The 12,640-nt window shown below is 38.6% G+C and overlaps 1 protein-coding gene across 6 annotated transcripts in view; it reads right to left on the bottom strand.

Moving 5' to 3' along the window:
- SEMA5A (semaphorin 5A) overlaps positions 1-12,640 on the bottom strand; it is a 337,359-nt gene that overhangs the window by 123,499 nt on the left and 201,220 nt on the right. For all 6 annotated transcript variants that reach the window (XM_035552812.2, XM_035552815.2, XM_035552811.2 and 3 more), the window contains 2 exons: positions 5,901-6,186; positions 2,241-2,376 (listed from right to left, as the gene is read on the bottom strand). In XM_035552812.2, the coding sequence (XP_035408705.1) occupies positions 2,241-2,376; positions 5,901-6,186 (422 nt within the window). The remainder of the gene's footprint in view (positions 1-2,240; positions 2,377-5,900; positions 6,187-12,640) is intronic.

Below are 12,640 nucleotides of genomic sequence, written 5' to 3'. Positions count from 1 at the left end.
CCATTGGACTGTCAGCTTCATTTGTATGCACCATTCTGTATGGGGTGCTTGTGCAATAATTAGACTCGTTAATAAAGGTTTTGCAGGGAGACATTAATAACTTGCATTTGACTTTCATTTAGTCAGAAAGAAGGTAAGATTTTTACATACAAGCCTTTCTTCAGGCTTCTTTTTTCAAAAGTATAGCCTCACTTAGATCTTCTTACAATCATTATTCTGACAACGTAACTATTTCTACAAAATGTAAAAAGTTATATACCAATAATAGCCTGCTTTGGCAATATGGCTTACTTAAATGGTATTTTGTCACTTGGGGATAATGCCAAAAACACTATTCAGAAAAGGTAACAGGGCTCTGGCCTGTATTCAGAGCATATTCAGTGTTTTATTTTCCTTTGCTTGCATAAATCAGGGCGTAATTAAAACTACCTACAGTCCCTGGTGGATGGTTCTGTTTCATGCTTGCAGAGAGCTCATGACCCTTAACAAGATAGGGAAGGCTGTTATAGAAGCAGCACTAAACCCCTGAGATTGTATCGAGATTAAAGGAAGGGTGAAAGGCAGATCCACATTTAAATATTGTAGTGAAAAGTTATTGGTTTTAATCACTATATTAACGTAGTTTTCCTTCTATTTCCCTTGCCAGCATGGCTCTCACTATAATTCTCCTTGTGGGAGTAGTGACTGTGCTGTGAAAAATAAAAATGCTGTATTGGGTGGCAAGGGCTTGGTAGCAGGAGAGCTGGAGTGGCCTCTGTGAGCAGAGCCCAGCAGCTGCACCAAGTCAGATCAGGGCCAGCTCCAGCCAGCTCCAGAAGGGCCCCAGGCACAGAGCAGCAGTTCCCGTGTGGCCTGTGGAGAGGCCCCTGGTGGAGCAGGCTGTCCCCTTGCAGCCCATGGGTCTCACATGGAGCAGATCTCCATGCTGCAGCCCGTGGAGGAGCCCCCGGTGGAGCAGGTGGATGTGGCCTGGAGGAGGCTGCGGCCCATGGAGAGCCCCCGCAGGAGCAGGCCCCGGGCCGGAGCTGCAGCCCGTGGAGATGATCCCACGCAGGAGCAGGGGTCTGGGGGGAGCTGCTGCCCGTGGGGGACCCGTGCTGGAGCAGTTTGCTCCTGACGGATGGATCCCATGGTACGAAGCCATGTGGGAGCAGTTCTTGAAGAGCTGCTGCCTGTGGGAAGCCCATATAGGATCAGTTCAGGAAGGATGGCATCCCGTGGGAGGGACCCCACGTGGAGCAGGGGCAGGGAGTGACCCTGAAGGAGCAGTGGAGAAAAAGCATCAGGGACTGACTGCAGCCCCCATTCCCCTTTCTCCTGCACCACTCAGGGGGAGGAGGTGGAAGAAGGTGGATGTTTTTTTTGTTGTTTTTTTTTTTTAAGTTCTCACTCTTCAAGTCTGTTATTAATTGGCCATAAATTATATTAATTTCCCTCATGCTGCGCCTGTTTAGCTCATGACAGTAATTGAGCAATCCCCCTGTCCTTACCTCAACCCAGTATGTTCTCACCCTGTCCCACTGAGGAGGGGGAGTGACAGAGTGGCTCTGGTGTTTGGCTCCCAGGGTTAAACCACAACAAATGCGTGCATATGTGCTTACCTGAAATATCCTTTTATTTTTGTTTAAGAGTACCAGTGACTGACCCACCTTGAAATAATTAGTTTTATGCTGTCAGCCAGCTACAGATTATTACATGCTCTGAGGCTGACAAGTTCAAATAAGGAGCACAACACTTCACAAATTATTTTAATCAGACTCTTCACGAGCATGGACCACCTTGCACAGGGAAATATACACAATGGTAACCACTCATTTTTTCCCCCCTATCTTCTCCCCCTATCATTTTTTTTCCGTTTGGTGTTTCCGTTCCAGATTCTAATAGCACAAATGCAGTGTAAAGGAGAATAACAAGTTGATTACATTTGAACCAGGAATTAATATTATCTTGACAGATAACTACAATGCTTCATTTTGACAGATTAAAGTTAAGCTTTTTTTTCTCCTAACCTTCAAAGCACATCCTCTTTCCAACTCAAATTATTTTGTGAAAAGATAAAATTAAGGATGTTGAAATAGGGGGGAATTCTTAAACATTTTTCCATTTATTTATTTATTTTTAAATTTTAAGGTCTTAGGCTACAATATACTGGGAAACTCTGGAGTTACTTAAGTACAAGACACACAACATTCTGAAACAAACCACCACTTGTAAACTATTGTCCTCCCACATATCTGTACCTGAAAATTAGGGTTGGGATTGGGATATGGAAGCCAAGCAGAGCGAGAGTTTTCCTGGTATTTGAAGGGTCCATTAAAAGCCTGAGTTATGGCACTCAGGTTGAAAACACAAACTGCCGAGGCTGCTATACTGTTCCTGAAAAAGAAATATAAACATTAACTTAAATAACAACATTATGAAGTTAATTTGCTGAAAAATAAATTAAAAAATATATATATTCTCCTTTATTAATTCTCCAATCCTTCAAGTAATTAACAAAACTATTATGATCACCCAGGAGATAGTATCTCACGATAAAGATACATGATGTGCTGACATTGGACTTAATTTTTTGTCACCCTTGCCAAGTAGCTCATATGGGAGAAACTTCATACTTTGTGCTGCTACTCTAGTACAAGAAGGCCATACTTTATTCCCACATATAATCACATGCATCAAGGACATCTTTCTCCTACTTTCAAAGTTCAGGATAACATTCTTCTTGGGACTCATTAATGGTTCTTCTATGTAACCAATGACAATACAAAGAGGTAAGGATTTTCATCTTATGGCATATTTCTGGACCCTACGGAACCCCTGGGTAAGAAACCTGAACAAAAATCCCATCTTCAAAATGATGATGTACAGCAACAAAAATGCAAATTCCAGAAACCCATCAAGGGAAAACAACTTGGATTGCATACTTTACGAGATCTCCTGTTACAGGAATAAACAGCAGCCAGGCAAAACATACACTTTCCTGTTCTTGTCTTGAAAATGTGACAGATTTCACGATAAAGCAATTCTGCGTGGTGTAAACAATATAACTCAGTGACTCCAAGATCTCTTAATGTGGAAAATTGCATTGTTCTTTTCCACAATATGAGATAAAGATATAGATAATTAAGGTGGCAGTTGCACAAATTTGCACCGCAGGTAAAACAGCTGACAATTGATCCACAAAGCTTTCTTCTTTTTATTTTTTTTAAGCTACCTTGCATTTTACACAAGCCTTTAGAAAACCTACTATAGAAACTCCAAAATGATGGAGAGAAAAAATAACAAATCTAACAAAACTTTTCAAAACTGAAAAAAAAATAGTTAGGATATATGGATTTAACAGCAGGACAAGAGAGCAATTTCCTTGTTTATGTTTGTCACCCTTATTTCAAAGAATCCCCAAAACCTGAAGTTTTGTGCTAGTACTTTCTGCAGAATCAATTATCGATAGAGTTGATAATTCCAGGCCTATATAAACTATCATTAAAGACAGCTTACAAATACTATTAACAAATATCAAATGCTTCTTGAATTTCCTCAAGTCCTTAAAGGACATCAGACTGATGCTTGTAAATATTCAGATGGTCTGAAAGAAATAAAATCAGTTTCATTATGAAGCAGGAGGTACAATGTACTTAAAAGTCAAACACACATAACTGGTGCATGTTTTGCTAGGACTCACAATATTTATAGACAGAAATGCTTCAGTTTTTCCCTCACAAAATATTTCACAGTATATTTAAAAAAGAATTAGGGTACAACAAAATCGTTGCAATTCTAAAGATACTGAGATTGAAGAATGCTGAATGTGGTTCAATAACATCTGATGCTGCTACACCAATGGAAAGGAGTATGTGGGCTCCCCTCACGGGAAACCCTGGTGGCTCTCCATCATCAGGTTTCAAGACTGAAATCATACAGGTTGTGCAGATATCTGTGAACGATATGCAACATGGGGAAGCAATCTGAACTCTGAATTTCCACAATGTTCAAAATTTTATTTACAACATTTGATGTCAGAAACAGAGTCGAAATGGAGCTATCACAAAATCAATCAATCAATCAATTAGTTGTAATTAATTCCTCTTTGAATAGTATGTCTCTGTTGGACAAGACAGAATGCTAAGCTACTAGGAAAGAAGAAAGTAGCATCAAGGTTTCAAGTACTGCCTCCTTTCATGTGTCAAGGTCTTACATTCCAGGTTCCTTTTCAGAAGGATCAGGGTGAATGATGACAGCCCTGAAACAACCTCAGAAAGGGTGTAATTTGTAGCACAGGAAACCTCACCGTTCCACAGATTGCCAGGACAGTCCTTCAGAGAGGCTCCCCTGCCATGACCAAAGCCTTGCAGATTTGCTGGAACAGAATTCCTCCAGGCAGGCTTTCCATGGCAGGAGAGTGTCAAGGCTATTTTGACTTCTCATGATAGATCATGTTGAACAGTGCTTCAGCACGCCACCTGAGAAATGCCTGTCCTCTAGAACTCATACTAGGTAGTAAAACAGACTAATGATATTAAAATAACTGTGGAAAATATCACCAAATTTTCTTATCTCCAGTAGTCCCAAAGACTGCTCTTCTCTTTCAAAAAGCAGCATTTATCTTCAACACATTGCTTCAGTACAAGAACAGTGTTAAGCTTATCACCCAATGTCCCAAAGTCAGGAACTGTTACAGCCTGGTGCAAGGTGCCCCTCAAAAGCCACACTCACTGCCTGAGCTGCCAGCTAAGGGGTATATCCCAGTCTGAAAGATGTGTTAATACCAGACTGTACCAAAAGCAGGAGAAATTAGCTGAGGCCCAAATTCATGATCACTGTCAAATCATCTAAGGGTTCATTATTTGCTAGCATTAATTTGTGACTGTTTCCACCTGGCTAATGTGTGTATATATACACCTCTCAATATACATATGTATATAAATAGGATGTAGGTATTCAGCTGTTTAGAAAGGGGCACTGAGCAGTGTTTTAGGTGCTCAAGTACCTTTTAAAATTCTAGGCAAACCTGATTTATGCAGCAAGAAACTGCAAGTGGATAAAAGAATCAGAAACCAAAATCTGAAACCTTGTTCCAGAAGTGTAAAAATTTGGCTGCACAGCCATAATTCATGGGCTGTTCTTGCTGAGCAACATATGAGCTCCATTTATCATGTTTTATGTAAGAGTGCACATTTCTGAGATAAAATCTCTTTTTTTTTCTGAAAGTTAAGCTATTCTTGATATCAAGTTCAGAGTCCAGAAAGCTTTTAGGTCCATTCACAATGTTTTAATATTTAACAATTTTTAATTTTTAAGACTAAATGCTACAGTTTCAGATTTTACCTTGTTGATATATAAGGTTCAGACAAAACAGATTAAATTTTGATTTGATTCTCAAGCTTACAGTAGGATATGTTAGGACTGATTTATAATATTTAAGAGCACATCTTGTGCTCTTTTGGGTAAAGTGAGCACTTCCTGACTCAAATTACATTGAGTCAAATTCATGATCACATGAAATTATAATTGTAAAATATTTATTTCATAAGCTCATCATATATTTATGCATATGAAATAATGTGTAAAACAAAAAAAAAAATGTCTTTATAAGAATGTATGAAGTAGATGACAGAATAGCCTTAAAATTTATGAAAAAGATGACAGAATAAAACATAACTGCTTCTATGCTGTAAAGAAATATTAAGAATTCTGCCTTCTTTCATACACCTTCAGCAATTCATATTGGACGCATATGAAGCTGACTCTTTTTCACAAGACTGGGCAAACAGTAGTTTGAAATTATTATGTTTACTTCACAAATACAGAACAGAGAACAGCCCAGAAGCTTTAGCTTTTACTGTTATAAATAGCAAACAAAAAAACAAACAAACAAAAAAAGTATCGTGGAATTTACTTACACATTAGTGGTAAAAATCCCATAGATCAAGTCCAATTCTGGCAGGAAGAAAGTGCTCTGTAGTTCATTATAGTAAAATGGAATTTCTCCAGGACGAGAGCAGTTCAGCCGAGCTTTCATGAAGGTAGTCCAGGTATCCTCCAGCACAAACTTGCCACCAATGTCATTTTTGCACACCCTAGCAGCCCGAGAGAAGACTGTTTTCCCACAGTCATGTTCCACTGCATTCTCTCGGAAGAAGAAGTAGGTGAAGTTCCCAATGTCATAAGATGACACAAAATTTGGTTCTGAAAATAATAGAATAAAAGATTATTTATTGTATCCCAGTAATATATGCACTCATATGGACATGAAAGTTGGCTTTCATGTCAAGCTGAAGATAACTTCAGGCACTACGTTTAGAAAAAACACACCTTATATTATCCTTATACCTTATATTATGGTGTATTCTTACTACATAACTGGTTCAATATTCCATGTTAAGCCTATTTGTGCTTTGCCACCATGCCACTCCAGATTACTGGAATAATGGATGGTTACTGAGTGTGTCTAAGAATGCACTCAGTCACTTTAATGAAAAGAAAATTAATTCTAAATTAGAGCATCTGATGGTAATGTAACCACATATCAGCCTTATCTCGTTTAAAATTTTTCTAAGTATTATGGTATTTTTTTTCTTTTAAGAAAAAGGATTAAAATGATTTAAAAAAATAATAGTCATACAGGAAAAAATCAGAGAAAATAAAATAAAAAAAATCTAGGAAACAACAGATGATAATATTTCTTGAAATAAAAGAAGGGAAACTGTACATACCGAAGACAATAAACACATGGCCCTTTTCCCATAAGGATTACTAAAACTGAGAAAAGTCCATGAGTTTAAGAGAGATTGACAACTTGATGAGTTGAATTCTTACAAGACAAGTTTGATACATGGGTTTGTGGAGAAGAACCCTCCTTGTGTAAGGAATCATTATAGAACACTGGTACCTCTTAAGAAACAAGTAAAATATGTTTTCATTCCCAAATTTTGAAGTGGAAGAACAAACCAAAACAAACCTGCTTGAATTACATCCATTGTCATGCAGCAATCCCAAAAGTTTAATAAGTGAACATTTGACAGTGTTATTGTATTGAAGGAAAAAAAAAAAGGCAAAAAAAAAAAAGCAAAAAAAAAAAAAAAGCTGATGCAATTGAATCTAAACATTTTGCAGGAACATCTCTAACCTGTCAAAACTTTTAAGGAGAACTTGAAGGGCAAGAAAGCCAGCATTTCCATGCAACAGTTCAAACCCTGTCAGACAACTCTTCTCCAAAGACAGCTCAGCCCACAGTTTACAGATCTTTTTGTGCTGCTTCCCTCTCTATCTGCTGTACTGATAGTCTCCAAGGCAGCTTTTCTGGCAGCAATGGTCATCACCTCCCTGGGATATTTGAAGCTGAGCAGATATTTGAAGCTCTCCCACTCCTCCCTATAACTTTTACTCGTTATCCTATTCAGCACTTCCTTGAGAGTCTGTTACACAACACATTTTCCCCAGACTCCAATCTGTACACTGCACCCAAACAGTTTTGAGGTGAACTTGTTGGTATCTTGAGCTCTCATAAGTTACACAGCACCAGTGTATTTATATCTTAAAAGCCAAAGGCAAAATAGTTTGACAGGACTTGTGATGGCAATAAATGTAAAATTGGATTGACAATATATGAAGAGCTACACTCCTAGTTACCTTTTTCCCTATTAGAACCTTGCCTCTTCATTCTACGTGTGTAAAATTTTCATTACCCTAAGATTTTGCTTTAAAGATTTCAACAACCTTTAAACTTCATTATTAGAGTTTATATTTGTGTAGAAATAATTATTAGTTGCTCATGAGCTCTCACTCTTTAACTATACACATGTAATATACTATTACACTTACACACACTAAACACTAAAAACAGAAAAAGCTGAAACAAAGGTCTTTTTAGTTTTCTTAATCTTTTTTCTCTAATAATATGGATTTGTTGAAGACTTAGAGTAGAATGGAATATAAGATCTAATTACAAGTATTAATGTTGAAGTAACAAAAATATGTTGTTAAAAATCACAAAATTGTATACTATCACACTCTAGACAGATTAGACAGTTTTGGCAGACATTAAATAGTGAATAAATATATAACCACAGATATTTTGCATGAAAGCTTTTGTTGTTGTTGTTTTAAAATAAACCCCAATCATGATGTTTCATTCATTCTCAAAACATATCACATTTTCAACTGTATTGAGCAAACTTGTATTTATTTAATTAAAGCATGCTAGGAACAAAATATTTTTAGGAATACCAGGAAAAAAAAAAAAAGAGATAAAAGAACCTACTCTCTCATCTGCCAACCTCAGTTTATATCCATACCACACCTTGCCATTGTTCCTCTTAATCCATAATGCATGTTACTTTCTTCCCTCACTCTGCACAATAACCTTTTAGATTGTTCTTATTCCCATGGAAGGAACTCCACGGGAGAAAAAGCATTCACTAGTTGCAGTGTAACTTGGGTTATTTGTCCACTATATTAATGTATTAAAGCAATATTCACTAACATTATATGTTAAAAAACAGTACAACCAAAATAGCAAGAAAAAGTAAAATTTTCCATCTGTGTTTGACTTTTTGTAGCCTGTAACCCTACTTGCTCTTTAAAATTTTCTGAAAAATATCTTGATTGATATAAAAAGATTCTATTTATTGGGCAAATGCTCAACATCAATTTTATCCACCTACAAAAACATCCTGTAGAACTCTTAAACATAGAGGTGGTGCCTTACAATCAGGCCTTACGATGATGCTTCTCAAGGGGAGACCACTGGCATAAAAAGGTCTCTGCATTAGAACAACAAGAACTCGCTGCTGGGCCAAAAACACTAATGGAAACTCTCGAAGTTAGAATAATGAATTATTGATGAACTGCCCATGAACTGTAGAAATAAACATAATATGAAATGCATTCAGAAATGTTTTTTAAGTTTCTTGAAAAATCCATGTCAATTTGTCATGAGACTATTTTAAAGTTGCACTGATAATCATAGTACATATATAAATAAAAACTAGTACTCACATTTCAAGGATTCAAAACTGAGAAACAGTCCATAATCTGCAAACACCTGTGCATATACTTTACTGATTATGAAATGATGAAAATGTGACGCTCTTGAAACTTGTGAAAACTGAATAATCTCAGAGCTACCTTGGAATTCGGTGGATATGGAGGGATTATCATGTCAGACTTTTTATTTCATTTTCTCTTTGTGAAAAGTGAACTGAATCACTTGAAAGCTTCAAAGGAAAAGGGAGATTCTTGTCTAGGAAAAAATAATTTATAGGTTTAAAGATATTCTGCTGTGAAATGTTATTTGTTGACATGGAGGACTTCTTACAAAGGCTTTCAATAGACAAGTTGAAATAACTTTTTTTTTTTCCTGCTGAATTTGCATGTAGTTCTGGAAGGGTAAATGCATTTTTTTTTTTGTGAATGAAAAGATTACTATAACAAGTGTAAGGATTCTGGTATGTGACAGGATACGGCTGTTATGGATCAACATGAGACTGTCAATCTGTAATAATGTCATGACTATTGTAAATGACAGTTTTTTACACACATATATATATATTCAGTTTATGGATGTGTCAGGTTTATTAAACTTTCACAAATCAAATGGAACCAATGGAATCAGGAAAGAAAGAAAATGAGTTTGTCAGCATGACATGACAAGGATCTCCAGTGTACTACATGGAGCAATGCTGCCACAGATACTCAAGTCCACATACTGAAGGCACTACAGTGCTAGTTAGTGCTGCCTCCAGGCAAACAGGGCTGTAGCATGCTACTTCTGAAGACTGCTAACTCAGCACAAAGTCTGGGAATGTCTATAGCTTCTTTCTTAAAGCTGCATGACTCTCTCCAGCAAGGACTTTTCCCCACAGACTCTTCTAAGTTGTTGTAAAAAGATGACTGAACCATACAAAGTTCAGATAGTGCTTCAATCAGAAATACCGTACTTGTTTTTCCAAAGACTGGAGACAAACCTATATATCCCAGGGAGCACGGTCTCTGCACTTAACAAAAAGGCATTTACTAAGAGGCAATTCTTCCCTTTAGATAATTTTCTCTTTCCACCCACGCTGGGAACTCAGAGACCAAGCCTATACTCACTGGTTTCACACTGATGCTTCCTGACAGTGCAGACTGCTCCTGTAGGGACTGGCTGCAGCTCTGCCACTCAACACACACTGACATTGCAGCCCAGAGAACAGCATCCTTGTAGCACTAAAGCAAGGATATGCTGCACACCTTGGGAGGCAGCACAACGACAGACTGGGAGACTCAAGAGTGTGCAGAGCTGGGGGACTCGGGAGGGCCAGAGGATATATATGCACAAACGTGTACGTACACACAAACATATATGCATAGAAAATGCATATATATTTGTCTGTTTGCCTTTGTACGGAGAAAATTTGTGTGGCCAAAGCTCAATTAGAGTTGAAGCTGGCCACTACTGTGGGGGACAATAAAAAGTTTTTGCTTTTTGTTTTTAAATATGTTAACAGCAAAATGAGGACCAGAGACAATATTGGTCCATTACTTGATGAGGATGGTCACCTCGCAAATGGGGACATAGACAAAGCAGAGACATTTAATGCCTCCTTCACCTTCATCTTCAACACTGATGATGGGCTCTGGGACCCCAGATGCCCTGACTTGGAGAACCATGACTGTGGAGAGAATGATAAACTCCCAGCCAACCCTGAACTTATGTGAGATTTGCTGCTCCACCTGGATGCATATAAGTCTATGAAGTCTGATGGGATTCATCCCAGGGTACTCAGAGAGCTGACTGATGTCATCACAAGACCTCCCTCAATTATTTTTCAACTGTCGTGAGAATCTGGAGTGGTTCCAGTTGACTGGAAGCTCACAAACGTCATTCCAATTTTAAAGAAGGGCAATAAAGAAGACCCTGGTAATTACAGGCCTGTCAGTCTCACTTTAGTGCCTGGTAAAATTATGGAGAAAATTATCCTGGGAGTTATTGAAAAATCCATGAAGGACAATGTGGTCATTGGTCATAGCCAACACAGGTTCACAAAGGGAAGGTCCTGCTTAACAAACTTAAATTCCTTTCATGAGAAAGTTATCCATCTATTTGACCAAGAGAAGCCAGTTGATGTAATCTTTTTGGATTTCAGTAAAGTTTTTGATACTGTTTCCCACTGTATACTTCTGGACAAAATGGATATAGCATACAGCTAGATAAAAACTTAATACCATGGGTGAACGACTGGTTGATGGTTTGGTCTCAAAGTATTATAGCAAATGGGGCTACATCAGGCTGCTGACCAGTCACTATTTGGGTTCCTCAGGGCTCCAGTTTAGGGCCAGCTCTCTTTCATGTTTTCATAAATAACTTGGATATAGGACTAGAAGGTGTTTTGAGTAAGTTTGTAGATGAAACTAAATTGGGAGGAGCTGTTGACTCCCTCAAGGGCAGAGAGGCCTTGCAGAGAGATCTTGACAAATTAGAGGGCTGGGCAATCACCAACCTCATGAAGTTTAACAAGAGCATGTGCCAATTCTGCACCTGGCACGTGGCAACCCTGACTATACATGCAGACTAGGGGATGAGAAGCTAGAGAGCAGCCTCCCAGAAAGAGATCTGGGGGTTCTGGCTGATAGCAAGATGAATATGAGTCAACAGTGTGCCGTGGCAGCCAAAAGGGCCAGCCATATCCTGGGGTGCATCAGGCACAGCACTGCTAGCTGGACAAGGGAAGAGGTGTGGCCTCACCTCAAGTACTGTGTGCAGTTTTGGGCACCACAGTATAAAAAGGGCATAAAACTATTTGAGAGTGTCCCAAGGAGACCTATGAAGAGGGGAAGGTGTATGAGGAGTGGCTGATATTACTTGGTTCGTTCAGTCTAGAGAAGAGGAGACTGAGGGTAGACCTCATGGCGGACAACAGCTTCCTCACAAGGAGGTGGGGAGGGGGGGGTGGGCAGGGGCAGAGGGGCAGGATCTGATCTCTTCTCTCTGGTGACCAGTAATAGGACCTGAGAAAATGGCATGAAGCTGTGATAGGGGAGGTTCAGGCTGGGTGTCAGGAAAAGGTTCTTCACAGAGGGGGTGTTCGGGCACAGGAGCAGGCTCCCCAGGAGTTCAAGAAGCACTTGGACAACACTCTTGGATGTATGGTTTGATTTTTGGATGGTCCTGTGTTGAGCCAGGAGTTGGACTTGATGATCCTTGTGGGTCCCTTCCAACTTGGAATATTCTATGATTCTATAATATTTTCAAAATCTTAGAAATCTTAACACTGGTCTAATGCTAAATGACATCCATTTGGACCTTGTTAGTTGACCTCACTAGATCAATGAATCACACCCTCATGCTGTTGGTCTCTTATATTCAGCAAAATACCTAATAGCATTAAATTCTAATAATATGTCTTTGTGGTTTATTTTCTTGTTTGTTTTGCCTCCCCCCGCCCCCGCCCCCGCCCCCCCCAACACACACAGTTCAACTTGCAGTTAGAAAAGCTCTCCAAAATGAAAGTGAAAATAATGGAAATAATGGAAAGAATTTAAGTTCCAAATGTGCTAGTTGACTTTTTTTTTTTTTTCCACCTTACTAACATAATTAATGAAGTACATTTCCTATTTGCATTCTGCAATCTCAGTATTTCTTTTTTAAGTATATTCATTC

Source organism: Cygnus atratus, chromosome 2 (assembly GCF_013377495.2).
Source record: "Cygnus atratus isolate AKBS03 ecotype Queensland, Australia chromosome 2, CAtr_DNAZoo_HiC_assembly, whole genome shotgun sequence".
Classification (NCBI taxonomy): Eukaryota; Metazoa; Chordata; class Aves; order Anseriformes; family Anatidae; genus Cygnus; species Cygnus atratus.
The sequence above is the reverse complement of the archived record's forward strand: the minus strand, read 5'-3'. Positions and strand labels throughout refer to the sequence as shown.